The sequence below is a fragment of the Pyrus communis genome, chromosome 3 (genome assembly GCF_963583255.1).
Source record: "Pyrus communis chromosome 3, drPyrComm1.1, whole genome shotgun sequence".
Lineage (NCBI taxonomy): Eukaryota > Viridiplantae > Streptophyta > Magnoliopsida > Rosales > Rosaceae > Pyrus > Pyrus communis.
This window is the reverse complement of record NC_084805.1, coordinates 28,792,703-28,810,904: the sequence shown is the minus strand read 5'-3', so window position 1 is coordinate 28,810,904 and position 18,202 is coordinate 28,792,703. Positions and strand designations below refer to the sequence as shown.

The 18,202-nt window shown below is 37.4% G+C and overlaps 1 protein-coding gene and 3 pseudogenes across 1 annotated transcript; 2 read left to right on the top strand and 2 right to left on the bottom strand.

Moving 5' to 3' along the window:
* Positions 1-720: 720 nt before the first annotated feature.
* Positions 721-10,410, top strand: LOC137728588 (transcription factor DYT1-like; annotated as a pseudogene).
* Positions 2,582-5,042, top strand: LOC137729946 ((3S,6E)-nerolidol synthase 1-like; annotated as a pseudogene).
* A 471-nt stretch (positions 10,411-10,881) lies between the features above and the next one.
* On the bottom strand, positions 10,882-12,201 carry LOC137729948 (uncharacterized). Its single transcript, XM_068468998.1, has 2 exons — positions 11,588-12,201; positions 10,882-11,098 (listed from the first exon to the last, which is right to left on the bottom strand). Exons 1-2 carry the CDS (start codon positions 12,009-12,011, stop codon positions 11,043-11,045), a joined length of 480 nt encoding a protein of 159 aa, XP_068325099.1. The 5' UTR covers positions 12,012-12,201; the 3' UTR covers positions 10,882-11,042.
* A 3,187-nt stretch (positions 12,202-15,388) lies between these two features.
* Positions 15,389-16,380, bottom strand: LOC137728587 (uncharacterized; annotated as a pseudogene).
* Between the last annotated feature and the right edge of the window lie 1,822 nt (positions 16,381-18,202).

Below are 18,202 nucleotides of genomic sequence, written 5' to 3'. Positions count from 1 at the left end.
GGGGCGGACCACTTCCCGGGCCCGCTCCACCACCATAGCACGATATTGTCCGCTTTGGGCTTACCATTCCCTCACGGTTTTGTTTTTGGGAACTCACGAGCAACTTCCCAGTGGGTCACCCATCATGGGATTGCTCTCGCGCGCTACTCGCTTAACTTCGGAGTTTCAACAGAACCCGAAGCCAGTGAGCTCCCAAAAGGCCTCGTGCTAGGTAGGGATGGAAATATACATTTAAGGATCACTCCCCTGGGCGATGTGGAATGTCACATATATGGCTACTATTTCACAAAATTTAATGATTTTTAAAATTTTAAGCGAGCCAAAAATGAATTCGAAAAGAGAGGTGCTGTAGAAACTGCAGAAAATGTTCAGTACAAACCTGAGATTACAAATTCACCAAATATTCGTTGTTCATCCGATATGCATGAAAATTTTCAAACATAAGGTAAACATACAAACCTGTTAATTCGCAAAATTTCATAATTTTTGACACTTTACATGTGTACTAAAAGAAAATACGAAATGGGATGTGCTGCAGAAACTACAAAAATTCTGCAGTACATACCGTAGACTAAATAATTCACCAAAAATTCAAATTTTTTTTTTCTCCAATATGCATAAAAATTTCCAGAAATAAACTAGACATGTAAATCTATTGTCACCCAAAATTCCATGATTTTTTTTGTTTCGATTTTAAAATGGGCTAAAAATAAAAACCAAATGGAATTTGTTGCAGAAACCGCATAAATTCCGCAGGGCAGTCCCTGAGATTAAAAATTCACCAAGAATTCATTTTCAAACCAATGCTCATGAAAATTTCCAGATTTGAAATAAATATCTCAATGTATATCATACTAAAATTTCATGAATTTATCAATTACATAAATATATCAAAATAATATTACAAACACACTATTCTGCAGAAGTCCGCAGAATTCCAGCAACAGGGTATCTCACATAAAAATTTACCATAAATCCATTTCTTGCCCAAAAAACGTGAAAAAATACCAGCATCTAAAGTCCATTTAATATTACGATATGACCGAATTTCATAAAATTTGAAGTCAGGGAAGTCCATCAAAAACTAGAATGTCTATCAGCCATACGAAATATGCACTTATACCAAACAAGAGTCTGCAAAAGATTTACGATGCCATTGAAAAAACCTCCCCAAAATCTCAATTAAGAATCGATAGCCCAGAACTACTCATATAAATAAGGTACAGGAATTTCAAATTTGTCAAAATAACTAAAGTCCATCAAAATTGCAAGATTTATGGCCCGAAAATAATCTAATTCATTGAAAGCCCCAATAAAAGTTTCCTTCCAACAGATTTAATTAATCATGAAATCAATACAGCAATATAATTAATAAATACAAATAACATAAATCCGTGTTGTAATCCTTCTCTGCAGCACAACGATAATTATTGTGGAAAAAGAAGACAACCCTATATACTCAAGAAAACTCCATAATCTACCGAAAGGAAGAAGAAGAAAAAAAAAAAAAAAAAAAAAAAACAATTAGCCGGTGACTAATTATGAACTCCAAATTCACCGTGTAGTTAAATTATATCCCTTTTATTTTTCATGCCCAATTTCAATTTGTTTGGACCTAAATCCCTAAACAAAATTGCAAACTCAAGTGATACAAAATTGCGGAAGCATCTTTATGAAGTCTCACAGGATCGAATAGTCAAAATAGCTAACCAAACGATAAACACAAATTATGCTTCACTTTTGTCAATCATCTACAGTTAATCAAATTACCTGTGAATTGAACCCTAAGCTTGTTGTGTGGCTCTGATACCACATGTAAGACATATTCTGAAATCACAACAACAAGACATTAGGATCACAAAAAAATCAAATCAATACGAAACAGAGATCGACTAATTATATTGAACTTATTTGTAGAATTCGAAAGACATGATTATGAAGATGAAGCTATTGATGAACTCTAGGTTGTCTTCTCCTTCCAATACTCCAAAATATCCTTCTACTATATGAATAGGTTTTAGTATTATGAGGAATTCAACGTATGGAAGTAGGGACTAAACCTAGTATTTATATACCATTAGGGTTCCTTATTAGCCGGCCTATTAACAACTAATTAAGAAAGTCAACCCTGTCACCTTGATTGAGTCCTATCATGATGCAATATCTTTGTATTTGAATCTCTGGATGATTCTCCTAGATTAGCTGCAATGATTTAAGACTCCACAATTCTTACCTAACTAGGACTCTTAATTTACTCGAATTGCACATCACTGAATAATCAAGTGATTTGTTCCTCAAGTAAACCAATTGTCACACGTTGCCATTCACATAACTTTACAAATTATAAATAGGAGAAATTTTTAGTGTGACCGTACATCAAGTGTCATACTACAAATGGTTGAATTTTTTTTTTTTCTTCAAATATTCAACCACTTGTATTATGAGACTAATTGGTGTATCGAAACATGTTCTACACACTGAACAATCTCTCTATAAATTGAGAGATCAAGAGGAGCGAAAAACATCTCATTTTCTCTATTGGCCTTCTACTTCTTTGGGAGTTGATTAGATATACAGAAACATGGAAATTTCTAAATTTCTGTCCTCCCTTGCGACCTCGTCTTGTACTCCTCCAATTGCTCTGAAAACCCCTAGTTCTAAAAAATGGAGCATCCCCGAAGATCACAGCTTGCTTTCTACTCCCTTAAAACCACTTAACTCCAAAACGAAGTATACTTCATCTAAGGTAAGAAAAATCCTCTCTTTCTCACACAAACACACACACACACACACACACACACATCTAAGGTAAGAAAAATGGAGCATCCTTGTGCGCAGGATGGCATAATTTGTTTCCAGCATGAACAAAAATTGGCCGACTTAAGGCATGCATTAAAAAAAGTGGGAGGACAAGCAGTTGTAGGTTTGGACATGATCGATGCTGTTCAACGTCTAGGTATAGACTACCACTTTGAAGATGAAATTGACCAAATTCTCCAAAAGCAACATATAATATCTATTACTACTGCTCACGGTGCTCATGATCCCACCGACCTGCACGAAGTTGCTCTCCGCTTTCGACTACTCAGGCAGCATGGTTACTTCGTCTCTGATGGTGAGTGCCATCTATATATAATTCAATATTGTAGGTTGGTATTCGGTACTAGTAAATTAGCTCAACCCACACTGGTATAATTTCAATATGTGATAACTAGCTAATCCAAAATTTGTGTTTATCATGTGAATATCGATGTGTTTAACAATTTCAAGGAAAGAGAAGGAAATTTCAATCAAATGTTAAGTGCAGACATCAAGGGGTTGATGAGTCTGTATGAAGCTTCACAGCTAAGTATAGAGGGTGAAGTTGTACTTGAAGAAGCTGGAAAGTTAGTGGCCATTTCCTAAATTCATCCCTGTTACATCTCGACATCACCAGGCCAGAGTTGTTGAAAACACATTGAGAAATGCTCATCACAAAAGCTTGGCCCCATTCATGGCCAAGAACTTTTTTGTCTCTGGTTTCCAAGGAACATACAATAGGTGGTTAAATATATTACAAACTGTAGCAAAAACAGATTTATATATGGTCCAGTCCCTTCACCAGAAGGAAGTTGTTCAAGTTTCCAAGTTAGTTAATAACTTTATTGGAAAATACCGCCCTAATCTTTAATTGTTGTCTCTACATCTAATTCATTAACCAATTATTAATCAATGTTAACTTATTTGTTTCAATTAACTTAATTAGATGGTGGGAAGAGCTGGGATTGTCTAAGGAGTTGAAATCAACCTATTAAATGGTACAATTGGTCCATGGCAGGCCTAACAAACCCAAACTTGTCAGATGAGAGGATTGAGTTCACAAAATCTGTATCATTTATCTATTTGATTGATGACATTTTTGATGTTTACGGGACGCTTGATGATCTCATTCTCTTCACGGAGGTTGTTAATGGGTAATAACAACTTAATTAACTTCTTAATTAACTTCACCAATTTTTACAGTTAACTGACCAGTAAATCGTTATGCTGCAGATGGGAAATTGGTGCTATAGAACACTTACCGGACTACATGAAGATATGCTTCAAAGCTCTTTATGATATGACGGATGAAATCAGCTGTAAGGTTTATGAAAAGCACGGATTGAACCCGTTGCATTCCCTAAAGAAGACGGTATATATACAAATCGTAGTATTGGCTTATTATTAAGTATATTTATCTAACTGGTTTAGTGTCGTGACAATGAAGTACTAGCATAATTAAGAAAGGCTTAATTAACAGACTGTTCATTCTATTTGCATGCATGCATGCAGTGGGCGAGTCTGTGCAATGCATTTTTAGTGGAAGCAAAATGGTTCAAATCCGGGCACTTGCCTAGGGCTGAAGAGTACTTGAAGAATGGAATTATTTCTTCTGGGGTGAATGTGATGTTGGTCCACATTTTCTTTCTCATGGGTGAAGGTATAACCAAACAAAGTGTGAAGCGCTCTTGAATGGCTCTCCAGCCATTATATCTTCAACAGCAGCAATTCTTCGGCTTTGGGACGACTTGGGAAGTGCCAAGGTAACTACATATTTATAGCACCATTTATATCAAGCACCATAGTAACTAAATGCATATTCATCCCTGCATTTAAGGTTCTATATTATGTGTGGCGGATGTCTTATCCGGCTCCATCACACAAATATTTGTCCATCAAAATTTGTAGCATGCATGTATGCACATAGAACACGTCAGATTTTCTTATCGTGATACTAATTGTAGGATGAGAATCAAGATGGGGACGATGGGTCATACATAAACTACTATTTAAATGAACATCAAGGCAAAACCATGGAGGAAGCACAAGAACATGTTACGAATATGATTTCACAAGAATGGAAGAAGCTGAACAAAGTATTGGTGTCTCCTAATCCATTTCCAGCAGCATTCACAAAGGCCTCCCTAAATCTTGCAAGAATGGTGCCATTAATGTATAGTTAAGACGACAACCAGCGCCTTCCATCTCTTGACGAGTACGTGGAATCGATGCTTCATGCATGAAGTTGATTTGATTCCGATTTCATACGTGCAGTGGGTCCAAATAAAAATACCATAGTATATTATCTTATGGAGGTATAGAGTAAAAACAAGAAATAAACAATTAGAACATAAGTGCAAGGCACATGAATTGCTACCGCAAGAGAGAATGTAAAAATAAGAAATCTTAATTTGATGCTCTTGTAGTATTTTATTTTCTGAAGAAACAAAATATCCTAGTTCTTTTCTCCCTAAAGAAAATATCCTAGTTGTTGAATGGCCGAGATTTTTTACTAAACTTATTACCAACTGAACTTTTATGTCAGTTAAATTTTGACTATTCAACTAAAAATTGATTGACTGGATGAAAAGATACAAGATTATATCAACTATGTACATATTAAGTGAGACATTAATTCTTTGATATCAAGTTCATACTCTTAAAATAATCAACCAGCTGGATCATGACTAGCTTATCCTCATGAATATGGGGCAAATATCTTGTGGCCCCAACATTTAGTAGTTTTATGGAAAGATTCTCTCCAAAACTAACGCACACTTTAGGTGGCCATATGCTCAGAAATTACTCCAATTATCTACTAACTGTTTTATCATGTCACATGTGGCGCCGGTTCAGAGTTTTTTTAGGTCTGGGGCGATATAAAAAAATATGTCCTAACTTCTTATAAGAAAATTATTTATTTTCACACGTAAGACATTGATAAAATTATACTTAGAAAAGCAGTTCAAACTTAATAATTTAAAAACACATAAAGACTAATATATTTTGTATCCAGAGAAGGAAACCAAAAAATTCCGAGCTTACATATAGATAGACGATAAGTTTTGTTTTCCATCTGAACTTTTGAAATGTTTTTGTAGAAAGCATGAGGTGTTTTTTCTTATTTATTAACCTTGTCAATATGAGACTAAAAAAATAATGATGTTTTTTAGTCTTTAATTAATATGTATAAGTAATGAATGGGCACTAAATTAAACTATTGATAGCACGTCATATGATTTGCAAATTTGCTCCAAAAATTTGGTCTACGTATTACTCTTTGTAGAAGATTAGACTTGAATTCAAACAAATATTTAAAAATAGTAACTCACATAGCTACTAGCTAGCTAGCAACTAAAAATAAATTAACAACCAAACAAATATTCGTAAAAATTGAAAAGAATAAACACGCATATAGCATTTCGAACTTAGGAAATCTTGTTAATTTTAAACAACAAAAATCATTACTTCTAATTAAACTTCTTGATCATTTAACCAAATTTTATAAATTTATACTCTTATGGAAAAAAAAATTGTAAAAATTGGAAAGTAACTAAGAACATGTAGTGTTTTGAACTCAAGACCTCTTCATTATTTTCAAACAACAAAACCACCACTTCTAGTTAAATTTCTTCGTCATTGAACCAAATTTTATAAATTTATACTCTTATAAAAACTTATATAAATTACCACCCTAATAATTTTGATGCCCCAAACCTTTTTTAGCCCCGGTGTAACAACCCGTCCCGGGATTTAAGTAAAAAAATAGGTATTTTTGTATTTTTACTAAGTTTAGGGGATACTTTTCTTTTTAAAATTGTTTTTGAGTCTTAATTGGTGAGCCCAAGGGCCCACCCCCTGTCTTGTTTCCCGGTTCCCTTTCCCTTTCCCTTTCCCTTTTCTTTTATTTTTTTTTTTCTGAAATGTCTCTCTCTTCTCCCTCACTCTCTCTTCTCTACCGTGCTCTCTCCTTTCACCCCCTCTCGGTGCTCTTTTCTCCAACAAGAACACACACACACACCCATGCCCACACCTGTAGCTCATTTCTAACCCCGTGGTTGTGTTTTGGACGTCAAACCATGAAGAAACCACCTCGGAGACATTTCTCCAGTTTTCCGGCGAGCACCGCCCCTTTCGAGGCAATTTCCAGCCAAACCACGGCGAGTTGGCCGGCGTGAAAGATATCAATCTCTTCGTCTCGCTGAGTACTACAACTTTCCTTTTTATTTCACCCAATTTCATTGAGTATTGAAGAAGTTATACTCATTCGAATCTTACCCAGTTTCCGGCGGACACCCGTGGCTTCCAGGCTGTTTTCCGACCAACTCCGACCACGATGACGGGAACCAAGGGTATATTTCGATTCCTTACCTTCGGGACTTCAATTTGGTATATTGAATGACATATTTTGGTTGAGTTTTGAGCCCCATCGGAGCTTGGGAATTCTCCGACCGAAATCCGGCCTTCTCCTTCCTTGGAATCCGGCGAACACCCAAGGCCTTTGGGCCTTTCCTACCAAGCCCAAAACCCTGGGCAGCCCAACCCAACCCATTTTATTTATTTATTTTTGTATTGTTAATTTTAAGGCCTTTGGGCCGTTTCATTTAGGGCTTTTGGCCCGTTAACCCTAAACCCATTAAACCCCAACCCTTAGGCCCAAACCCGGATCCAAGCCCAGACCCGTTTGACCTGTTAACCTGGACCCGGACTCAGTCTGACCGTTGACCCGGTCAACGTTGACTTTGACTTTGACTGGTCAACGGTAAACGTTGACTTTGACCGTAGCCTTTTTAGGTTTTCATGCAGGACCCCTCCTAAGCTAATTTCGACGTTCTGAACCTGTGGCGTTTCCTTCTTCGCTAGATGACGTAACTTTTCGACGGCGAAGTACTGTGAGTGGACCCCTTCTAAAAATGCATGTTTTGATAGTAGAAATGCATACATGAAAGCATGATTTGATGATTATTTTTTATGAAACGTTTTATGAGATAACATGCTTACTGAGGCTAGTTTGAATTATTACTATTTTTCCTATAACCCATGTTCTTATAGAATATCTGATGGATGAAGATATGATATTTAGAACATGTTTAGAACACTTCTTTATAGTATAGATGATGGATGACTTTATACTATGAAGTTGATTTTCAATATATGTATGTTCACTGGTTTTGTACTTACCTAGTGGTCATTTCCGCTACGGGACGTAGTGATAGATCCGGTCCGTCCCGGGCGACGATTTGGTGTTGGCATAGGGCCTGGAGTGTGTTTTCCTCTGACTGTCTGCTTAGAGACGGGGAGCCGGCAAGGGGCTTGAAGTGTATTTTCCTCTGACTGTCTGCTCAGAGACGGGGAGTCGGCATGGGGCCTGAAGTGTTATATCGGACATTCACTAGTGTTTATTATTTTTATGCGAATTATGATTTGAGACATTGCATGACATGTTAGGTTTCGGAAAACCTATGTTTATCATTATATATGTGTTTTCATAAAACCTGGAGGTTAGTATGTTGATAACTGTTTTATTATATATATATCAACTTGGTCCACTCATGTTTGTTTTGCGCCCCCTTCAGGACTTAGAATCGAGGCATACAATCCCGACGTCCAGGCACTTCCACATCGGTATCTTCGAGTCCTCGTGGTGTAGGACCCACTCCTTTGTTTCATTCAATTTTATATTATTTTCTTTTAGTGTTCTAGATTAGAGGTGTGCTCTAAACACGGTCCTTATTTGCATATTAATTATTCTTTTATATTTATAAGCCTTATTTATCCCTTGTTTTCAGCATTTGCACTTAATAAATGACTTTCGTCACCCTCGGGTGTCGGCCAACACGTGCCTATCCTGGTATTCAGGGAATATCGAGATCGGGACGTGTCACCCGGACGGTCCCCCTACCAGCACTGGACCTAGGCCAGGCCTGGTCATGTGATTGGTTACAACACTTGTTTTATTAAACTGAGCTTTTTACCTGCAGTGCAAATTTCTTGTGTGATCATTACGAAAAACATTTGGAGATATTTCTATTATGGTACAAATACCGCGATGGTATTTATTAAATGGCCTTATAAAATAAGTGTACTCTACGGTCTACAAGAAAGGAATATAGTCTGCCCTAACAAACCTTCATTGTACCCCAAAAAAAAAAAAAAAAAAAAAAAAAAAAAAAAAAAAAAAAAAAAAAAAAAAACCAACCTTCATTCGTTTATGTACTTTTTTCCAGTCAACAAGACCAACATGTATGACATGCATGAACATATTCAAACACAAAAACAACAGTCGCGATTTTTGCATACCATTTTCCTCCCTATCCACTCCTACCTTGAAATCGAGAGTTGGAAAAAGAAGAAGAGAGCGTAGAAAAAGAAAATGAGAACGTAAAAATCACTTCCCAAAAGCAAAACACACACATATATGCATGGTTGTTGAAGCTGCTTCTTGTTCCTCTCTTTAATCTCATCCATTGATTAAATTTAACGACCAAGATTATTTCAGTAAACATATAATTCGAAGGACTAAACTGAATGGCTAGAACATCTCTCTCTCTTTCTCTCTCTCTCTCTCTCTCTCTCTAAACAATCGTGATAAATTTATCTTGCATTCCTCTCCCCCACAAGCAATGGAATGATACCCTTGTAAGGGCCATCTATATAATTTCATAACAGAAACTACTTCTCCCACTTGTTTAAACTAACTTTGATCCAAAATATATCAAGAAATATGGACTCTGTGAGTTGTGTGTTGGATGAATTATGCTTAGTAGAAGGAGGCAGCCGAGGGGGAAGGATGGGTCGAAGGAGACACAACAATGGTGGCGAATTCAAATCCAAAAATCTCGTTGCTGAGAGGAAGAGAAGGGAGAAGCTCAGTGGAAGGCTCCTTGCACTACGTGCATTGGTCCCGAATATCACAAATGCAAGTCCTCAAAGCCTCCCTTAAATTTTTCCAGTTTCCATTATTAACACGAGAGTATCTCGACTATGGTCTTTCGTGTTTCAGATGAACAAAGCAACCATTGTTGAGGATGCCATCACTTACATCCAGGAGCTGCAGCAGAAAGTAGACTTCCTCAAAGACCAGCTTTTTGAGATGGAAGCATCATCAGAAGAAACACTGCAGCCGAACAAAGAAGAAACTCATGCTGCAGAAGAGATGAAGAAATTCGGGATTCAGGTTTTGACAACCAGCTAACAACTCATCATATTCAATCTCTTTGAAACAATATAGGAGTTTTTTTTTTTTCTGCTCATATATTTCAATGTTGTTGCTGGTATGGGCAGACAGAGGTGAATGTGACTAAGATTGATGGGAACAAACTTTGGGTGAAGACAGTCCTCGAGAAGAAACGAGGCGGGTTCACAAAACTGATGGAAGCCATGACCGGCTTTGGCTTCGAACTCACTGACACCAGCGTCACTACCTCCAACGAAGTAATGATGGTTTCATCCTGTATAACGGTAAGTCACGGTAAAAACAAAGAAAGCTCTGAAATTCTACCTGCACCAGAAGTTAATATAAATTCTAATGAATTTCAGGGATTCTGCTGTGATAAGCTCGAAGTTGAGCAAACCCGGGAATTGATGCTGGAGATCATCAATGGCATATAGCAAAAGGGAAGGATCAGATCATACAAACATATTCAATTACAACACAACACAACACAACACAAACAACTTGAAAAAAAAATAACAGAGTTTTCTGTTTTGATTTCTTGTTAATTTCACCTGGCATATGGCAATCCACAAAGTTATTACAGTCATGTTTTATCTGAGTGATATTCTAGTTTAATCTAAATAAAGGCATTTGATTAAAGAAATGGAAAATTGTTTGGCTAGCTTGGCAACATAAAAGAACAAAGGGGCCTGCACCATCCCACAAACGTGTCAATGAACAAAAATCACAAGCAAGAAAAAGCCACAAGACAGCTAACCAATATTCCAATATTGCAGGCTTAGGGATAGGAACCAAGCAGCTAAAGGGCAACCCAAGCCAACAAAGCTCCTTGCATTGCGAGGACTAAGACAAAAATATATAAAACCAGAAAATTTCCAATTGAGCAAACTTCCAAAATTGCACCATTTGATTCAAAATCTTACACTCACTTTTGCTTTCCTTTGTTTTTTTACAATCCTAACAAGCTTCTATGAACATTCAATCTTTTTTGCTCAAAATTAAGAGAGAAAAATACCCAACAACCAAAAAAGGAGAAAAATTATCCAAGTGACAAAAGATCAAATCTTCATCTCTGGGCCTGAAATCCAATCTTCCTTCCTCCTTCACTCTTCAATGAAATGCCTGCATTCCATGATTCTAATATCAATTTTACCAACCCTTAATGCTAAAAATTGCAATAATGCAACGATTTTCACACAACCATTTTCTCATCCAGCGCTCCCTTCTAAGATTTATTCAAACGCCACATAAAATCCAGGATGTACATTGGAGAAAAAGACGTGCGGAACTCACTTCTTTTCACTAATACATTGGATCAAAATATCAAATAGACAAAAGGCGCGACCCCAAATCAACCAAGCTCCCTACTTTACAAAGGTCGGGAGAAACGTGTATCGCACTCAACTTTACTCTTGTTTTGTAAAGAGATTATTCTCATGACTCAAGATCATAGAGGAACAATCTTTCCGTTTCCTAAGGCTCAAATAGACAATTGGAATTTAATTGTGGAGAATAAAAATTCCCAAATTTACATTTCATTTCAAAGATTAGTACAAGTCTACTGAATTTGTAGAGAGAAAAGAGAATAAAAAGATGGGATTTTTTTAGTACCTTGAGATTGAGGCTTGCAGACGGGGGGGTCTTCAAATAGAGAGAGAGAAAGCTGCTTATGGGCAACACCAATGTCAAACAAAATCAACCCAGAAGACGGATCGCTCACTGAGATTCCCTTCACCGGCAGCCAAAGAAAAAGCTCCTCCTGAGTCAAACCCTCCAAGCCTCTGAGCACGCCATAGTTGAGATTAGCTCTGACTATGCTCTCAAAGTAGACTCTTGTCTCGAACTTGGTCATGCAAGAACGGTCCAGATGCACCTCCAGGTGGCCCATCTGATCGAGATTGTAGGACTTCACATTGTCCGGGAAGAGCCCGGCAGGAAGGCCTTGGCTTTGGAGGATGACACACCCCGACCCCGATATTCCCCGAATACCAGGATAGGCACGTGCTGGCCGACACCCGAAGGTGACGAAAGCCATTTATTGAGTGCAAATGCTGAAAACAAAGGATAAATAAGGCTTATAAATGTAAAAGAATAATTAATATGCAAATAAGAACCGTGTTCAAAGCACACCTCTAATCTAGAACACTAAAGAAAATAATATAAAATTGAATGAAACAAAGGAGTGGGTCCTACACCTAGAGGACTCGAAGATGCCGATGCGGAAGTGCCTGGACGTCGGGATTGTATGTCTCGATTCTAAGTCCTGAAGGGGGCGCAAAACAAACATGAGTGGACCAAGTTGATATATATATAATAAAACAGTTATCAACATACTAACCCCCAGGTTTTATGAAAACACATATATAATTTTAAACATAGGTTTTCCGAAACCTAGCATGTCGTGCAATGTTTCAAATCATAATTCGCATAAAATAATAATCACTAGTGAATGTCCGATATAACTCTTCAGGCCCCATGCCGGCTCCCCGTCTCTGAGCAGACAGTCAGAGGAAAACACACTCCAGACCCTATGCCAACACCAAACCGTCGCCCGGGACGGACCGGATCTATCCCTACGTCCCGTAGCGGAAATGACCACTAGGTAAGTACAAAACCAGTGAACATACATATATTGAAAATCAACTTCATAGTATAAAGTCATCCATCATCTATACTATAAAGAGGTGTTCTAAACATGTTCTCAATATCATATCGTCATCCATCAGATATTCTATAAGAACATGGGTTATAGGAAAAATAGTAATAATTCAAACTAGCCTCAATAAGCATGTTATTTCGTAAAACGTTTCATAAAACATAATCATCAAATCATGTTTTTCATGTATGCATTTATACTATCAAAACATGCATTTTTAGAAGGGATCCACTCACAGTACTTCGCCGTCGAAAAGCCACGCCATCTAGCGAAGAAGGAGATGCCACCGATAAACGCCCCTAAACACATAAAGGGTACACTTAGTCAAACTCTACTCAAACGACTGAATTTTGGAAAACGGACATCGGAAACGGGTTCAGGACGTCGAAATTAGCCTAGGAGGGGTCCCGCACGAAAACCCTAAAAGTCAACGGTCAAAGTCAACGTTGACCGTTGACCAGTCAAAGGCAACACTAACCGTTGACCCGGTCAACGGTCAGTCCGGGTCCGGGTCAACAGGTCAAACGGGTTTGGGCTTCGATCCGGGTTGGGTTAAAGGGTTTGGACTTGGGTTGGATCCGGGTTTGGGGCTTAGGGTTTGGGTTAAGGTAAATGGGTTTAGGTTTTAGGTGGGTTGGGTTTGGGCTTGAACCTCACGGCCCAATTGCCCAATTAAAAAGGGTTTCGGTTTGCTAACATGGCCCTAAGGCCTTTGGGTTTTTAAAGAAACAAAATAAAAATAAAAATGGAAAGGGTTGGGGTTTTGGGCCAAATACCAAAACAGGCCTAAGGCCCGTGGGGGAAGGAAACGGCCTGAAGGCCTGGGTGGTTTCTTGGGCTGGGTTTCACGCCGGAGAAGAAGGCCGGAATTTAGACAAACTTTGAACGTCCATAACTTTGTTAATACTCGACGAAATCAAGTGATTCAAAAATGAAAATCGTAGCTCTCGAAGAGACGAAGAGAATGGTACCTCACATGACGTCTAACTTGCCGTGGTTTGGCTGGAAAACACCTCGAAAGTCACTGAGGTTGCCGGAAACTGGGTAAGATTCAAATGAGTATAACTTCTTCAATACTCAATGAAATTGGGTGAAACAAAAAGGAAAGTTGTAGTACTCAGCGAGACGAAGAGATTGATACCTTTCAGGTCGGCCAAGTCGCCGTGGTTTGGCCATAAATTGCCTCGAAAGGGGCGGTGCTCGCCGGAAAACTGGGAAATGTCTCCGAGGTGGTTTCTTCATGGTTTGACGTCCAAAACACAACCACGGGGGTTAGAAAAGAGCTATAGGTGTGGGCATGGGTGTGTGTGTGTGTGTGTGTGTTCTTGTCGGAGGAAGGAGCACCGAGAGGGGGGGAAAAAGAGAGAGCACGGAGGAAGAAAGAGAGAAGAGAGAAGAGACATTGTCAGAGACATTGTGTGAAGGAAGGACAGACAAAAGCTGAATGTCTGAGGTTTCAAGGAGGGTTTTATTTGAGGTTTCGTTTTGGGGAAAGCTAACATGAGAAGATATTAGTATATAAGTTGGAAAAAAGAGTACATTTTATTTAAAAATAATTACACATAGAGTCAAATTACAAGACTATATTTAGAAGAGAGACATAGTTTTTTATTTATTTCATAAAGAAATAAAATTTATCCACGTGACAGGTGATGTCATAGTTGTTTTTTTAATTATCTTTGCATTTACAATTTACTCATATATGTGAGTCGTTATCTTCTCATTTTTCTCTTGTCTCTTTTTCTCTCCTCCTTCTTCTTGAATTTACTTTTTATTTCATTTATGGGTACGATTGAGACTTTTTATTTTCTATTTTATTTTAGTATTTTTTTTAAAGTATTTGATTTTTCAAGTTAGTTTTGACCAAAAAAATACTGGAGGTCTACCGTGGAGAGGTACTCAAATGAAACCAGTGATCGCTTTCTAGGTATTTTGATTAAGCGAAGCAACTTAGTTGTGGATTGGAACTGAATGAGAAGGGTAATTGCTTCAGTTCAGAAAGCCCGAAGGGTTTTGATAAATACAAAAGTTTTGCTTAGAGCAGAAAACAGCATAACACTTTGCCTACTTGTACAGTCAGTGATGCTATTCGTTTTGTTGGATTTATATATTATATATCAGGACTATATAACTTTATCCATTTAGGATTAACCCCTACTCAGTCAGCATTTTCCCTACTGTTCAAGTTCGTTTTCTTAAATAAATCAGTGAAAATGGGTGTATTAAAATGATATTTCCGTACATAAACAGATAAACTTCATTATTCTTGGCAAATATTTAAGGAAGATGATTTTGTTGATGCATCAGGCAGCATAATCAAGTCTATTAACCATCAAATCAAAGGTTTGCTTCTTAAAGAGCTTTATCATTGTGCCTTCATGAGGCAGACAAATTCATTCGATGATTTTGATTCATGCCAATGGTCCTTTCCTAAGTTAATTTGTCCACTGATGCCACCTGCTGTGTTATCGCCTTAACAAAAAGCAATCAATAGCAAGTGGGTTAGATTAGTTGGTTAGAGTAATGTGTTTGTCACTTACAATTAGGTTTAGATCAATTAGTTAGCACAATATATCCGTCCCCTTATAACAACAATTTATACCAAGTTTTTCTTTTTTTTTGAACAATTTATACCAAGTATTGATTAAGAAGGTTTTGTCCAACATAATTATTCATTCGTACAAAGTTACAATCAAAGCCTCTGACTTGAAAAAGTTGTGGACAACCGCAAGCCAGAGTTCTTACAATCTCCAAAACATCTTCAATTTACCCATCAGTAAATCCTCCTCATGCTCAACCCTGCCTATTGTAAATAGTTGCTTCCATCATCCCTTATTTCTCCATACGAATTTGAGCTTCCGAAAAGACAATCTGCAGTTCCGTTCCATGTATTTCCCTATCTTCCTTCATCACTACCAAATTCATAGCAACAATCACCATTTCCATTGCCTCTCTTGAAAGCACGAGCAAGGCAAGGCCAGTACCCAAACAAACTCTCACAAATATCCATGGCTTCCAATCTATACCCACTAGGAACTTGATTATACACTTCCTTCTCATGTTCATAACTACCCTGCACAACTTCTTCACTTTTCTCAACTTGATTAGGGTTTTCTTCTACTCGATTATGGTTTTCATCTACTTGGCTTGGCTGATCTTCTATCCTCTCTTGGTGCTGCTTCTCTTCTTTAACCGCCCATATCAGTTCACTTCCATTTATGGGTTTTGGTGCTTGCTCAGCAGTTTCTTGCTTACCACTCAACGGCACGATAGAGCCATCAGTGACGCCATCGAAAGAGGAGGGATTTAAGGCACCAGGCCCAGAAGAACGTGGATAACAAGTTTCAAGTGAAGGCAAAAGGGGCTTTCCGTAGGTTTTTGGGTGATATCAAATCCACCATCATAAGTTGTAGGATCATATTCTTCAAATTCGGGCTCATTAAACTCGAAAGAAATGGAATAAAAGATCATAAACTGAGTCACTTCATTATCATAACTCGGGTTATAAACATTTGGGTTGTAATAGTGGAAAGAGGTTTGGTGTAAGAATTATGACAAGCATGATAGTATTGAGATGGAGTTGTATCATACTGAAAGAAATTTTGGGTAGGGGGCTCATAGCTAGAATAATTATAAGATATTGGTCCCTGATCTAGAGAAGCATGATGATCATGAGTATCAGCATAAGGGTTAACTTATACTCACCAAGATCACCAGCCTCATAGTAGTTGGAGCTATAGAATTCCATCTATGAATCAACCGACATGATTCATAGACGATTTTCTCTCCTTTCTGTTAGATTCCAGATGTTCTAGGATTGGTATTTTCCACAACGTCAGAGGAATTACATTGAATTCTATAACATCAAAATGGACCCTAATTTACAACTGCCTGTGATTCCTATATATCTCTCTATCTTCTAACTAAATTCCCATACACACAAATCTATCCAGTTGGGAAGAAAATGTGTGCCTCACCAACTCATGTGCAAGAAATAGGAAAGGTGGGTTCGCTAAATGTCAACACATATAACAGACTGATGAGAGGGCAAAGGATTAAGCATTTCATAAACATGTGATTGGAGAGAATTACCTTTGCCAGAAAGTGGATTGAGATGTTGATGAAAAGGAATCCTGAGAAATTTCGCTTGAAAGATGATGAGATTCAACAAAATTTTCTGCGCTTTTTGTATTTTTTTGGTTGCCTAATTTCCTTTGCTTAGTAAGATGGTAGTTGTATAAATCATGGCAGCATGTACAGATTGCAGAAAAATTTGGCACTTTAGACACTACTTGTGTTTAGCGTTTGACACCGAAACCCTTGGATTGGATGATGGCATGGTTGCCAGAATAATAGCAAGTGCAATTAATTAGGGAACGACTTACTAGTTTTGATTCAATTTTTAGTTCATTCAAAATTAGCTATTTGTTTAGTAATACTTCTATCTCAAAATTTAAGGAAGTCCAAGTTCAAATTTCACCTTTGAGAATAACAAACAAGAAAATGTGCCAGTCATACATTAAAGAGGTAGATGCAAAGTTTTCCTATCTTCTCACAATAATGTCATTTGAACTATCATCCGCATGTTGTTTAGCCAACCATGCTTTTCTGGATTTTTAGATTAGGGTTAATTATGTTCATACATGATTCATCGCAAAACACTTACAAAATAGCCTCACAATGGGCTTAACAATAATGTGGTTCAAATTCGCCTTTGACAATAATCAAACCTAAGACCTCTCACTTACATAATGTTTACCAACTTAAATTAGGAAAAGTGATAGAGAGGTGGAGATGTCAAAGATTATGGGAGGCTCATGTATTGGATTAAAAAAGTAATGTGAGCCTTAGCATACTTTTTGATTTCGTATAGTCAGAAACGTTTGAAAAGTTAGGAAATTGGGTTAATTTCATTTATTATCATACTCATTCTAATTTTCAGGTAAGCAAACATGTCAAAGTGTTTTTAGCGAACTCTAGTATTTGCCAAGGTTAATAGCAGACATTAATTTGTGCAATTTTAGGAAGCTGGACAAGCCAATGGCCCAATTTAAAAACCATATACCCACATAATATGAACTGGATCAGAAAAATGAAAAGTCAACTCAACTATTAAACCCCCAACTCATTTTGGATTGACCCGAATCAGGTTCCAGATGGTGGCCTAAAACCCTAAGGGAGCCCAAGGCATTGAAGTCAACCGTGTATGTTTTGACCCTTGTTTCTTGATTTCTTCTTTATAATTGACTTAATGTAAAAAATGGTTCAAAATCTCAGAGGATCTTTGTGAATGAAACAAGTATGAATTATCAACAATTGCAACTGCCCTTACGTATTTGACACTTGATTTTCTGAGTACTTACAAGATTAGGTGCATATTACATCACTAAGGTTGTCGAATCCAGTTGAAGAAAAACCGGATACGTCGATGATAATTTTTTCTCCTAAAACACCGAGTCTACGGGATATTGTTATATTTAAAATCAAAACAAATGGCCTCTACTTTTATTGATTATTATTTGACCAAATCTTATAAATAATAGTAGTTCAACAGAACTTTTTTTTGTTTT